This window comes from Eschrichtius robustus, chromosome 10 (genome assembly GCF_028021215.1).
Source record: "Eschrichtius robustus isolate mEscRob2 chromosome 10, mEscRob2.pri, whole genome shotgun sequence".
NCBI classification, from domain to species: Eukaryota; Metazoa; Chordata; class Mammalia; order Artiodactyla; family Eschrichtiidae; genus Eschrichtius; species Eschrichtius robustus.
Window position 1 is genome coordinate 4,133,004 of NC_090833.1, and position 14,509 is coordinate 4,147,512.

Here is a 14,509-nt window from a genome sequence, read left to right on the forward strand (position 1 = left end):
GGAAGACAGAGGGGCCAAACGTGAGGTCAGAGGCTGGACTAAGCCCCGTTTGGAAACACGGGGGATCCTCTGCGCACGCGATCTTGGAGCGGCGTCCTGCACCGCTGACCCCTCCCCTCATCCCTCTGGCCTCCTGGTCTCTCCCTTCAGCTTCCCCACCCCGTCCCCATGAATCCCCTCAACTTCATTTTCCAACAGTCCACTACTGAGCCTCCTGCGGCCCTTCTGGTCCCGCCGACTGGTGCTCCCCTCGCCCGTCGTGCCCTCGCTTCTTCCAGCCTGTCGGTGATGTCTCGTTACTCTGATGATTAGGACACACCCCCTCTTCCCTCTCCCCACGGCCTCAGCTGGCACCCCTGCTTTCTCGTTCTCTCCCGGGGCCTTTGCCCAGCGTGCTGCGGGCCTGGGCCTCTCCTCACCCCTCTTCGTCTTTGGGCCTCCGTCCCTTCTTCGAGGAAGTCTCCTCTGGCCCGCCTGCCTGGGTGGACACCGCGCGCCCCCATTCCACCCCTGACCCCACCCGCTGACCGCCGTCACGGGAGCCCTACACGTGTCTGTGATGTGTGTCTGTGTGGCTCCTGTCTCTCTCCTCCTCTCCCTGTAGCTCAGGGTAGAAACCCTGTCTGGTTTTCCTCATCGCATCCCCAGCACCTACCTGGCACGCGATAGGTGCTCGGGAAGTAGTTTTGAATAGATGAACGGAACCTGAAAGTCTTCTGTAATCCTGAGAGGAAGAGCATAAAGGGAAAGAGAAAAGAGGAATTGTTCTGACGGGAACCAGGTAAATGCCTCTGAATTGTTTCATTAGCCCAGCGAACAGCAAATCCTGCCTTTCGGAGCGCCCCGTCCACTCGTTAGTCTGTCCTGAGAGAACAAGCATGGGGTCGCTTTCCTCTTGGCATGAGATAGTCCCCGAGAAGGACTGAGCCTCGGGCCCCGTTTCCCCGACGTCACAGTGGAGGAACCCACAGAACGTGGAGATGAGTGGGTTCGGGATCGGGGTCTCCACCAGCCTGGGCAGGGCCCGGGCAGATGCCCACGGAGGGTCAGTTCACTCGACCTCAGCCTGAAGACCAGAGGGAAATAGCTAGGACCGCCGGCAGTGACTGTCAGGACAGATGTGCGTGTCCCGTGGAGCAGGGCAGCGGAATCTCCTCTCACAGTCTGCTGGGGAGCCGTGTGAAAATACAGGAGGGCCTGTGCTTTAAGGATGAGTTAGGGTTAAGGAAGAGAATTTTCACATAGAACCTGGGTGAGTTGTATGGACTGTAGCCAAGACCATATTCTGCTGGCCTCTCTGTCAAGGGTGATGAGATGGGTGACTTCGAAGCCCACGCTGGCTTGCCTCTCTGGGACATCTGTACCGACAAGAAGTGTCCAGACTGGGACAAGGGGCAGGATGAGTGCTCTGGGTGGTGGCTGGGTCTCTTCTGGGTGAGGAACACCGGCACAGAGGGGTCACTTGGGGGTGATGTGATTATTGAGGTCCCCCCGTTGCATTCACACGCAGCCCTGGGTTGAGCTGCGTGGGCAGGGCTCCTCGGAGGGCCGGCCCTCCCGACCTCAGCACCCCTGGCGCAGCTCCAGGTCGCTCCCTGCCCGCCGCCAGGCGCCAACCCTGCACACGCGCCTCTTTACATCTGGCCCTTGCTTCTACCACTGTTTGTTCCTCCTGACACCATGCAATTACCAGCCTCCTCATGAAACACCCCGCCACCGGTCCGTGCCCACCCCCGGCTAATGAGGCAATCAGAGGGATTTCACAGTGACCCTGCGCTGCCTCCACACCTGGGTCACCTGCAGACAGCGGGAGCCACGGGGCGTGCTTTCAGGCAAGCAGTCAGGGCTGACAACAAAGAACAGGAACCCAGCCAGCCTCTCCCGGGAGGATGCTGGAGACGGCACATTCCCGTTGGAGCCTTCCCGGCCCTGGAGTCTGAAGATGTGCCCGGCCCAGCACGTGTTGGCAGATGAGGCCTCGTGCAGCAGGAGAAGACCCGACTCTGCATTGCCTTGTCCTTGCCCCGGGCTCTTCTAGTTCAGACCATTGGAGAGATCAGGAAGGAGCACGACGGTTCCCCAGCTCTCCCCTTGCTACATACAGCTTAGTTCAGGCTGACTACTCCCCTCCTCTCACCTGTCCCCACGTTCCCCGGGCTCCTTCACATCCCCAGCCCCTCCACATACTCTCTGCTCTTATGCCACAGAGCCTTCCCGTCTCGTTAGGACCCATAGGAAATGACTTCAGGTCTTTTCCAGATGTTCTCTCCATTCTGGCCCTGACGTTCCAGCAGCAGGCTGACACGTGGAGTGACGTCTTAACCAATAAATAGTCCAGGAGAGGGATGTGGTTTGAGAGAACCGACATCCCGGAGTGATGGCATCTGGCTGTGTGCCAGCACGTCTCTTGAGGGAGTACGTGTGCCCCTGGCTGTGCCGAATCCACGTGCGCTGTCTCATTGAGCCTCACCAGGTCCCTTTGACCACGGCCGAGTTCCCAGTAACTGGTGAGAAAGTGGGCATGCCCGGTCATGTGGCACCGAGTCTGAGAGACTCCGGAGCCCCCATTCCTGGCACTCGTCTCCTTCCTTGCATGCACCCCTTTGGAAGCTTCTGGTTTCTACGATTAGTATTAGGCTAAGTAACAAGTAGATGAATTCTGTTAAGGGTGTTTTTTGCCCGTGAACAGGTAATTCTTTGTGTACTGGGAGAAATGGACTTAAAGCAGGAGATATTTTGGTGCATGTATGGAAGGATTTGATTTGAAGCCATCAGAATGGCAAACCCTGGAGTGGGTGGGAGCAGCTTTCTGCTCATGGGGCGGATCTCTGAGAACAGACAGCTGCGGGCAAGATGTGGATCCGGCTTTTTCTCTAGCTTCCTTCTGAGTCTAGAGGCAGAGGGTGCAGTGGGAGAGGCCCGGGCTTGGAGTCAGGCGCTCAGCAGCAGCTGCGCGTTGCCGCGGGGCCTGTCAGGTCGTGTGGGGCGTGGGGAGGGATGACGGACACGCGGCACGCGGCACCGGCCGGGGCTTAGAGTCGTCGTCCAGTACATGCTGATTCCTCTACCCCGGCCCGCTTGTCTCTGAGTCTGTGAATAAAAAGTGGAAGCTTCACGGGAGTTCCCTGGCGGTCCAGTGGTTAGGACTTGGCGCTCTCACTGCCGAGGGTCCGGGTTCAATCCCTGGTCGGGGAACTAAGATCCCACAAGCCTCGCGGTGTGGCCAAAAAGAAAAAAAAAAGTGGAAGCTTTATAGACTCTTCCCTGAACGCTCCCGCCCACCGGGAACCTTGTGCCATCGGTCACATTACTCCTTGGTTGTAAGACCTCCGCTTCAGGGCTCCCAGCAGCAGGGTAGGGGGGACTCGCCACCTCCAGGGTGGAGTTAGTTAGAGCTCCTGAAATGAGCCCAAATTGACCACTTTCACTTTCCACCCTTTGGTCTCTGGGATTCAAATGCTGAATGTGCGTGATTTACAAACCTAACGATACAAGGTGTTGTTATTGATCAAAGCAGTCCCGGGTCCGCGTGACAAGGCGTCCGGTATCTGATGACGGCTGCTCATCTCCTCTGCCTTTCCTCTTTCCGGATTGTTAATGATAATTATAGTCAGCATTTTCCCGGTGCCTTCACGACAGGCGCTCTGACACGGGCTTTGATTCATTAGTTCGTTTAATCCTTTTGAGAGTGAGCAGCCTGGCACTGAGAGAAGTAGCACCTTGGCCAAACTCAGTAAGTTCCACAGCCTCTGCAGGACGGAGCCGGGATCCTCCCCTCCGAGGGCCAGCTCCGCTGCAGTGTGCCTGGCCCCGGCCGCCCTGCCCCAGCGCCTCCAGCTGACCCAGGTCCCAGCCCGTTGTCTGGGTGGCTTTTCTCTCCGCTCAGGTTCTTGTCAGAATCTGGCTCGTCCCAACTACACAAACATGCAGTAGAGACCGGCCGGCCCAGAGAGGAGGGCAGTCACGTCTGTCACTGCAGCCAGTGGTGACAGCAGAGACCACGGCTGCCACCCATGTGGGGCTCAGTGCCGGCTGGGCTCCCGTCAGAGCCGTGGGTTTCCTCCCCTGCTCCTCCATGTCCTCACGTGCTGTCCCTCTCCCGGGGCGGGGCCAGGACTCGCACCCTGGCGTCCTGGCTCGACCCTGTGCGGCTTCTCCCCTCCTTGGCATCGGGTCAGCCTGTGGCTCAGGTGGAAACTCGGCAGCTGAGCCCCTGCCTGTGTGCGCATGTGACGAGCCAAACCACCCGCCTTCTCTGACGCAGGAGCATGGGCCCCAGTTCAGGGTCACCTTCTGGCCGAGCCCATCCTTCTGGCCCGTTGGGGTGCTCTGCCGTCCAGTGTGCTGGCTGTCCCTGCAGGCTTCGACTCATCTGCAGATGTGATAAATATGCCTCATAATGTCATTCGAGTCATCGATAACGGTGTCAAGCAGGGCAAGCCCAGAGGGTTTGGAGCTGGGCCCAGAGGGTTTGGAGCTGGGATTCTGCCCAGGCTTATCAATCTCAGTGTTTCTAGGATACGGTCCTGCCAGTTACAAAAGCACTTAATTGTTTCCATGTGCACCCTGTATTTCTCCATCTTAACATTTTCACTGAGAATTAGATTTTATAAAGCACCCTTCGTTTTACCTTCACGCTACCCCTGCACCCATGTGGAGGCCCTTTCTGACGTGTGAGGAATCTCAGCTTAGAGGAAGCTTCTGACTCTGCAGGGTCGTCAGCTAGGCGAGGGCCGGGCTGGGATTCCAACCAGTGCCATCAGAGTCCTGCTGCTACGCCTCTTCCCCAACACCGCCACCTGCGGTGTGACGTCCAGGCCTGGGTCCTGACAGAACTTCCGTAAAGGTCTCTGGCACTTGGACAGGTAATCCCAAAGCTCCATGCACTTCTGGGATTCTGACTCAGGGCGTCGCTTTCAGACCTCGGCCATCTCTAAGCCTTGTCTCTGTCCCCCTTCCCGTTGTGGGCGCCTTTCCGGGCAGCAGGTCGGTCATGGCATCTACATACTGATCGCCTGTGACCTGCACGGCCTGGCCTCTGCCCGCCACCAGCTCTTCACTGGGTCTGGTTGTTAGGTGTGAGGCAGAGACCCACTTTTTCTCCATCTCTGCGTCCACAGAGCCACTCAGGAATTTTCTGGAATGATATCCACTGCCTCAGCAGGGCTCCCCTGGAATGGAGTGTCTTCTGGGGCCCTGGGAGTTTTACAGACGCTAGAGTCGGCGTGGTCCTAAGAAATCGCAAAGAAGGCATCCCTAAAATGGGCAGCCCATCAGCGTGCATCTCTGCCGAAACAGAATCCAGAGGTTAAAGAGCCCTGATGCACTTCCTTTTCCTTCGATGGCCGTAAAAGGTCTGATAGCTTGTTTCCCTTCAGTAGGCTAAATTATCGTCCCACACTGGCGGGTTCTGCACCTGAACTACTTTGTTGCCCCAGGGGGACTGCTTGTCACCTTCTCCCTGGAGTTGTTGGTCACCCTCACTGTCATCTGAGAGCCCCCTCAACCCCCTCAGATTCTGTGCCTTTGCTTCATCCGTAAGGGCGAGGCAGGAGGGTAGAAACTTGGAGTCAGCCTCAAGCCTCTGAAGCCTTCACTGTCTCCTTCCACGATCACTCAGAACCCAGGCTTTTCTTCCAGTCTGGGGGCTTGCTTCTGCTGCAGGGTCCTTGGGGCCTCAGTGTGGCCCTGGGTCATTTGCTTACAAGCAGAACTTTTCAGATTAGAGAAAGAAATACACTTTACTGGTCTTCTGTTCGTCTGTTTTAATTATACCACAAGAGAAAGATCCCTCACAAAATCAAACAAACTGAAAGCCAGAGGCAAAGAGGTTTTTGATAAGTCAACATTAAAATACTTTGCTATTTCAGCCCAGGGTAGAATTGTACCACTTGATTTTTTTTTTCCCCTAAAGTGAATATACTGTTTTTCCTGATTACAAAAATAATAATGTGTCTATTGTAAAAATTCGGGAAAGAGAGACAGAGCTTAAAAATCATCCAATAAAAGCCCACAATCCAAGTCAATCTTAATTCACATTTTTTGTGGCTCATACTTTCTCTGAAGGTATACATGTAGGATTTTTTTATGACTATGATGAGATTGAGCAAATCATGATTTCTTAAACTGCTTTTTTCACTTGTCATCCGGCTGTTACTCTTACGATGCACTTTTATCAGGGGTTCCAAAAGTCTTCGAGATCTGCTATGATGTGAACGTTGCTTTTGTACTGGAAATATTTCGTGTGAGGAACTTGCCCCTTATTTTGGTACAAACTTAAGACACAGCGGTTAAGTGTGTACGTCGCGGAGTCGGAAAGTCCTGGGCCCCAGTCCCGTCTCCTCCCTGGACGTGCTGTTTAACCTCCCTGCACCTCGGTTGCTGTGCCTGTGGTGCCTCTTTCACAGGATCGTTGAAGTAAACGAATTAGATGCCTCTCAAGTGCTTACAGCAGCACCTGACGTAAGTAGGTGTCATGCACGTGCTAATAATACAGTTATTATTAAAGTCACAGAGCCAGTGTCAGTGGCTACGATTTGACGTGCTTTATATTTAAATCCGTTAACAGCCCCTGTAATTGTTATTTGCTTATATGTTAATGTGTGTGGTGGACCCCACTAACGTCGTCGTCATCATCAACATCTATTCTTTAAATATGGCCTGCAGGGAGTGTTCCAAAAGTCTGAAGGAACGTACTAGAGGTACATTTCAAGACCTTGGGGAAAAGATTTCTTGTTCAATGACTGTCTCGGACAACTGGATGACTCTTGGGAAGAAATAGTTAAATTCGCCACATCCTACCATAAGCCAAAACAAAATCTAGATAGAATTAAGGCAATAGCAGGCTAAAAGAAAATATCCTTGAATACTTTAAAAATGCTAGGGTGAGGAAGACTTTTCTAAGCATGATCCTAAAGCCATAAAACGTAAAAGAAAATATTGAGAGACTTGACAGTACATAAAAATGCGTATTTTATCTTCTGATAAAATTTAAAATTCTGTCCTGCAAAAGAATGCCATTAGCAAAAGCCTGCGTTAGAATGGCTTTTTACGTAGGATGATCGTCTATGAATTTATTGATAAAGTTGGGAGAAGGTCCTGAGATCTCTCTTCTCCAGTGGCCATCCTAGCAGGCGTATTGATTTACTAGTTAGGCTGTGATTTCACCTCACTGGCAGTGAAAGTGGCATCTGCCTATCCTGCTGGCTAATCCAGCCTGGCAGCCAAGGGGGGGGGTGGTTATCCAGCCTTCACTACAAGGGAGTTCCCTGTGGTTAGATAAACTGATCTGTTGCTTGGTAACTACAGGATTACTCTGGTGGATGCTCAGGACGCCCGTTTGAGAGGGGTTTGGGTGTTTGGAGGGCAAAGAGGGCAAGAACGTTGGCAAGTTTCTGGGAGAACTGCAGCTTGGCAGGAGAAGCCCATCGTGGGCTTGGGTTTAGAACGTTTCATCTTCCCATCTGTACTTTGCCTTCTCGGCACTGGGCCTCAGAACAAAGGAAAAGCAGGCAGCGAGCTGGCCAAGGGCAAGGTGGGTCCCGTTGGGGTGGCAGCTGACAGCAGGGGAAATCCCTGCAGGGTTGACCCCAAGGTTCTTCCTCCCGAGGAAGAGGTCTGGGTCTGGAAGGCAGGAACCCCTGTTTGCTGTCTGGACCACCACTCAGAGTTTGAGTTCGGGTCCCAAGTTGGAAGTCCATTGACTAGAATAAAATCGTAACGTAGCTAGGAAATTTTGAGATCATAACCTCAAGGCAAGCAGGACCGTCTCCAAGCCCCGCTTTCTAACGGCATCCTCTGCCTCAGTCGGTGTGGACTCAAAGCCCCTTGATAAATATTCCTGATCCGTGGCATGACACACGCACCAGAAGTTACCTTCCACAGCCCCAGGGCTGGCTGAGTTTGCCTGGGAAGGGACAGATCTCACGTGACTCAGAAGCAGACGAGAGTGGTGTGGGCGTGTGTGCACACACCGGTGTGTCGCAGGCCTCGGTGCGGCCTTCGGTGCCGGGTCTGGAGGCCCAGCGGCCTGAGCCCAGGCGCGCTGCCCAGCGCCTTCGGCCGGAAGCGGGACGCATCCCCGGTCTGCTTGCGCCGCCGGCAGTTCGTGTATCGGTCCCCCAAATAAGAGTCTGGTTATTTATCGTTAGCAGTGGCAGGAGCCATCGTTGAAGTGGTAGGGCTTAGGCTGGGGCGGATATTTTGACTGAAATTTTGCATATTTTGAAACTCAGGTTGTTACATTTAAAATTATACACGAGGTGAGTACCTGCCTTCAAACAAGGGGGGGAGAGAAAGCGTTCCTTCCCGTCAGAGCCTGTTCACTCTGGCTGTCGTGTCACCTGGCTAAAAATAAACTGCAAGCACGGGAACTGACAGCCTTCCGTTTGGAACGAGTTTAGCGCGTTCCGCTGCAGGCCCGTCTCTTGCCACTTCCCAGCCACGCGTGAGACCCAACATGTGGACGGACCTCCCCCGGACACCAGGGCACACGGTCCACACGGGCAGGGTCCGGGGGGTTAGAACCGCTGCTGTGCACAGAATGGTGACGCGGTCACCGGAGCCCCAGCCCCAGGGTCAGTCCTGGCTCCTGTGTGGCCTGGGGCGGGGGACAGGGAGGCGGAGGTCCGCTTGGCATCTCTGGGCTTCAGCTGCCCCGTTTTTAACTGTGATTGTCTGCAACCCACATGCCAGCCACCAGCCAGCACTCCGTACGTCTTGCTCTCTTTACTCTTTGTTCCAAGTATCATCCCCATTTTTCAGATGAGGAAGCCCGCGTCACCCGTTCACGCCATTCAGCTAATGAGCGACAGAGCCGGGTTCCAGCGCAGGCATCTCCTTCACCCTTCAGCTCTCCCCTCACTCCTCCCTCTGTCATCTGGCCTCTGCCCGCATGGTCCCACTGACACGTTCACGTGAGACCGCGAAGGCCTCCTCCGCGTCAGATCGCGGTCCTTTGTCCCCCTCGACCCCACTGGACCTTCCTGTCCTGCCCAGTTGTTCCATCCGGACCGGCTGCCTGGTGGGAAGAGCTCAGGCTTTGAGTCCATCGGCGCTGTGTTTGCATCTGGGCTTCTGCTCCTGGAGCTGGATGGTCTTGGGGAGGTTACTTACCTCCTCCAGTCTTGGTTTCCCTGTCTGTAAAGTGAGATGGTAGCCATACCTGCCTCTCGGAGTGAAGCTCAGATGTGGTGACGTAGAGCCCAGAGAGTCCTTCCCTGTGTATCTCTCCTCCTTTCACCAAGTCCCGTCCCTGCCCTTGCACGTACTCTTGTTACCACAGATGCCTAGCCCTTAAATGCGGGGTCCTGTTATCCCCTTGCCTCAGACCTTTTTCCCAACACAGGTTGACTGTGCGTTTCTCCCCGTTTGTCATGGTAGAAACTGTTGTATGACTGACACGGATTTAGCCCCACCGTTGCTTGCACCCTGCCTTCTGCAGCGTGAGTGTAAAGAAATATGGTTGCTTTAGCCTAGTTACAATGGTGTCCCTTTCTTAATCAGTTTACTGTCACGGTATTAGTCCTGTTGTTAGTTCCTGGGCTTTAAAGGAGTTCTGTTATATTTATTTTTAGTCTGATTTATCTTCTGATTTTTACAGCAGAGGGAAGTGCTGTAAATATAAGTAGCAGAGGGTAACATCTGCCTTTTGTAAGAACCCAAGACACTGCCACGTCAGTGTTGAAGGAATTGCAGGCAGAGCAAGATGGATTCTCTGGTAACGGCTCTGTCGTTTTGGTTAAGATCCTGTCTTAAGAAACATTACTTTACTCTTCAGTTTTCATAATCATTTTTTCTGTGTACGACTGAACTTCTACAAATTTCCCCCTCTGCTTTTCTAATCAAATAAATGATGAGGCCGCTGTCCTTTGAAAACCGTTAGCGGGATTCACCATCTGACATTGATTTTCAGCCTTGGGCATTTTCCCTGCCGGTTGGGGCAGGTGAGGACCTCCCTCCCATTCCTGGGGCTGCTGCGGTCCATTCCCGGTGCGGACACTGACCGGTCTGCCAAAGCACACCTGGGTTTGGGGTTTTGGGGGTCAGAAATAATTTATAAGAGTCTCTTCGGTGGGTCAAGAGGTGTCTGTGGCGGACACCCCAGCCCTCACTGTTTGGCCGCCAAGCCGGGTCCCCAGGAGGAGGCCAGTTGCTTTAAACTGCACGGGGAGGTGGGGGCCGAGGGGGGCGTTCCCAGGAGCTGCTAGCCGGCGCTGACGGCTGAGTGTTGCCGAGTTTCAAGGCGGGTTTTTTCCCCTTCTTTTGGCAAACCGCTGTATCAGGCACCTCATTTGCCATCAGAGTGGGAGTGTGTTTCCGCTCTTTTTTTCCCCATGAAAACAACACAGAACAAAGCCTCACTTTTAAAAATGCCATGATATTTTGCCACCGTTATGAAAATCTGTCAGCGCCGTATCTAATCTTCTGGTGCATAGAATATCAAAACAAGCGCCATTGAAGGGATTGTACTTCTGTTAATACAAAAATGTCAGTTCTACAGTCTTGGAACCAGCTGCCATCAGCCTCTTTCCAAATGGAAAAGAAAAAAAGTAATAAAGTTTCCTTTCCCCCTCTGCTTGTTACTGTTCTTCAGGCCTGACCTTCATAGGAAGACCCAGCGTAAACAGCGCCTTGCTGAAATCTTGCGTTCCGAATACTCCAGCGGGATGGAGGCCAGCGTCACCAAGGTCAGAGAGCAAAACAAACACGCAGGGCCCGGCAGCCAGCCTCGCGGCGCCGTCCGAAACCAGCGCCCAGCCTTGGCCGTGGGAACAAACTAAAGCCGAAAGCCTCACGGAGGGACAGCGAGACTTCCCAGAAAGTAGTTTTAAGCTCTGCCCCCGCGGGACTGGGCCTCCGTGGATCCCGGAGGGGGCGTCCTGTTCTCTTCCGAGGAGCCTTGTGAGGACGAAGGGTGCCGCCCCCCCTGCAGACCCGGTGACCCGGTGCGCTGCCGAGACGCGCCGCAGCCTGAGGGGTCAGGGGGGCGGGGGTCAGCACGGGGTGGATTAGCCGCTAACCTGCCTTGTAGGTCTCTCTCTCTCGGATTTATTCCATCAGTGCCCGTAGACCACGTGGTGCCATCACGACTTCGTGTAAAAGACTAATGTCCTTCGCTGCAGCCGGGAAGGGATTTGATCCCGCCTGGCGATGACATTCTGAAGAAGTTTCACAGTTTACTTCAAGCTGCCCTCTCAACGCATATATTGGCCTGAATTTTGTAAAATGAGATTTTAAAAGCTGGATTGAATCGCTAAAAGAAGAGAGAAAAACTATTTATCAAATCATCTTCTTGGTGTATAGATGCTTTATTAAAAAGGACCAAAGGAGCATTTGGTGTGGGTCCCGACCGCCTCCAGGGGTCTTATTTCCCGTGCGCAGGGGGCTCGAAGCACCGCGTCGCATTTGCGTGCAATGCTCTCTCCTTCTTGTCCAGGGAAATTGTACTTTCTCAGGACTAATTGATTTACTGTTGCCTTTTTATTATTTGCATTTGAAGTCAAAGGGCACCAGTGTCCTGAGCTTTTCCTCCCATCGAGTCCCCTCTTGTCTTCCAGAAGGGTCCTGGGGTCTGTATTGTGGCCCAGGCCACAGCTGCCCCTCCCCCATTGTGTTTCCTGGGAGGTTTGAAAGAGGACCCCCGGGGCATATTGATTTCCCAATCAATGTAAGATTTGGACACGGGTAACTCCAGAGGGGTCCGAAGGAGAAGGGGGGAAGCCTCGGCACCTCTCTGTGCGCTGGGCAGTGTCCTCTCCACTTTGCCTCCTGTCCTCAGTCCACCCCCGCACCCTGAAGTTACTGGCATGGGTGTCGAGGCCCCACTTCTGTAGACCCTCCAGATCACATGAACTCAAGGGCCGAGGGAGGACCGTGAGAGTTACAAGGTGGGCCGTCTATGGGGATCTTGGGGATCGGGGTCGGCGTCCCTGCATCCATCCCTCGGGTGTAAGGTGAACTTTGGCTGGCACCACACCAGAAGGGACTCATCGTAAGGGTGACTGTGAGCCTAGTAAGCCCTGGTCCTCTGCAGGAGGGAAAATGTGACCTCGCGGACCTGGCTGTCACATAGGAATTGAAAGGAACGGTTGGTGAAATCTGTAACAATGATAATAAATAAGTCAACCTGCAGCACAAGTCATACTGACTTTGGGCAAATCTGCCACCTTTCTTTTATTTCCGTGTGTAATGGTCCACGTGATTTGGATGAGAAAAGGAGGGATCAAACTTTATAAACAAAACCCAGCTGTGTGAGAAACAGGATTAATGCCAGTGATCTAGGATGATCAAAGAGGAACCCTACTCTTTAATTTTTTTTTTCCCCCATAGTATTCATTCCATTAAAGGGTGAGTCTGCAGAGTTCTGCACTCCTGGTGGGGGAGAAGTGCCAGAACTGTGCAAAGCATGTAAGTGACTGTAATTCTGAGATGGAAACTCACTCTTACTTCGCTGACACTTAGGTGAGGGTTTCTTGCCATAGGTGCTATGTGGGCCTGTTTCTAAGTAGAATCAAGGTATTACCCCCAGTTAATAAAGAAACATGGATTTAGCAGATTTAGGGTTAATATTATCTAAATTTAAATAACCTTAAAATAAATCTCTTTCTTATTATGGCTCTTGACAGATTATACATTTCAGGCATCAATTAGGCAAAGCTTTAGCCTAATTCCACCACTGTACCTATTCTAATTTTGTGTGTATTTCCAATTGTGCCTCTTTTTCTAATTTCTCAAACTTACCTCTTTCTCTGTGTCATAAGCCTGATCCCCATATTTAAAAGTCAGAGAATCTGGACATTTCATGGAATGTTGCAACCTAAAGCTTTTTCCCCTCGTGGGTTTGTAAAATGCTTTTTTTTTGAATCCTAGACATCTTCATGTTTGCAGCCCTTAGCGGCTGCATATCTTCAGAGGGGGCCCCCCGTTCTCACGCACTGACGGGCAAAGAGCCCTTGGTGAGTGATTAAGGCAGCGCTGATGCAATGCAAACGGCATTTTCCACTCTCAGAGAAGCAGAGCCAACCAAATCTCGGCAAAGGACATTTTGACAAAGCCCAGTGGATTCCTTTGATTTTTTTCCCCCCTGTGGTGAGGGGAAGAGAGATTTAGGGAAGAAAGGGGAGTAAATGAGAGCCCCTTAAGGCAGGTGGATCCAAACGGCTAGCACCCTCGGTGTTTAGCACTTGAGCCCCTCAACGTAAAGTCAGCGGAAGCCGTTAAAATCCAACCATCGCTTCCAGGAGACAGAAATTTAAGGCTTTCTTTCCACTGGAGAAGTTGCCCTGCTTGCAAAGGGCGCTCCACTGGTCTCGTTAAATTGCCTGCATGACCATGACGCCTTATCTCTTAATCTGCTCCACGAGGAAAAGTTCGTGGCAAAGCCTTTCAGCGTGCTGGCGGCTGGGCACCCCTAAAATCAGCTCGACTTCTCGAAAATGCCCAGAAGAAGCCTTGCAGCAAGGCTGGTTGGGGAATCTCAACTTCTTCTCCACTTCGTTGCCCCTGCCCCCGTGGAGTCTACGTTTATAAGTTGGGGGGAGGTGTCAGTGGAGGAGCAGAGACACTACCCTCCCAGTGCCTCTCCTATTGTCTTGCCTGCTGGGGGTCTCACACAATTCTTTCCCCGCCCCCCCCATTTTAAATGAGAGTTCACCCAGCCCCAGGGTTGGGAACCGAGAAACCAATTTAGCCTTCTAAATGGATGACAGCCGAAGCCCACCTCACTGCAGAGGCTGTAAAGATATTATCACAGATGGGAAGTGCAGGACAATTTAAAATATTGTAATTATAAACTTGTAGGGAAGACTTGTTCTTCATTAATGTAAGATATGAAATCACCTCGGCGGTACAAGGACAATTACATAGTTGGGAATGTGTCTGTGATTTACACGGCCGCTGTGTAAATGTAAGGGTGGTTGCTCCAGTCTATGTCCTTCACTTACACAAAATGAAAAGCACACCAGTGCAAGTTGTCCTTTGATAGATTTTTAATATGATTTTAAAGAGTTTTGTTTGGTCTCATTCTTATTCAATGAGATTAATTTAAAGCACTTATCCCCTGGGTTTAAGTCAATCCATGTAGGATTTGGGCAGGGTTTGTTGCATGGGGGGTTTTGTTTGCAGGAGACTGTGAGAGACTCCTTTCCCACTTCATTAACCCTGAGTTGGGGAAGGTCCCCCGTCACCCCCCACCCCAGCCAGAGCTGGGGATTTACCAACCCCCATTCACATGCAAAAGAACTTGAAAGCCAAGGGGCTCCTTGACTTAATTAGCTGCTGTGCATTTTGCAAAATTAGAATAATACCCTCACCATCCCGGGAAAGAAAAGCGGTGGTGTGAGGGTGTTGGGCGGTGGGGAGGAAACAGTAGCAGGGTCCGGCTGGGGTTGGGGGGGGGGGGCGGCCAGCGTTTAAGCAGAACCCCACCCCTCCTGGCCAGGCAGTCCTCTCCGAGAGCAATCCTGCCGCAAAACTGGGGAGAGCTCGGCGTGCCGGCCCCCAAACTTGC

The 14,509-nt window shown here is 52.7% G+C and overlaps 1 protein-coding gene across 3 annotated transcripts in view; it reads left to right on the forward strand.

Moving 5' to 3' along the window:
* Positions 1-11,288, forward strand: part of DDX31 (DEAD-box helicase 31) — a 72,780-nt gene extending 61,492 nt beyond the window's left edge. For all 3 annotated transcript variants that reach the window (XM_068553931.1, XM_068553932.1, XM_068553933.1), the window contains one exon: positions 10,595-11,288. In XM_068553931.1, coding sequence (XP_068410032.1) covers positions 10,595-10,781 — 187 coding nt within the window. In that variant the 3' untranslated portion in view covers positions 10,782-11,288. The remainder of the gene's footprint in view (positions 1-10,594) is intronic.
* The last annotated feature ends 3,221 nt before the right edge of the window (positions 11,289-14,509 follow it).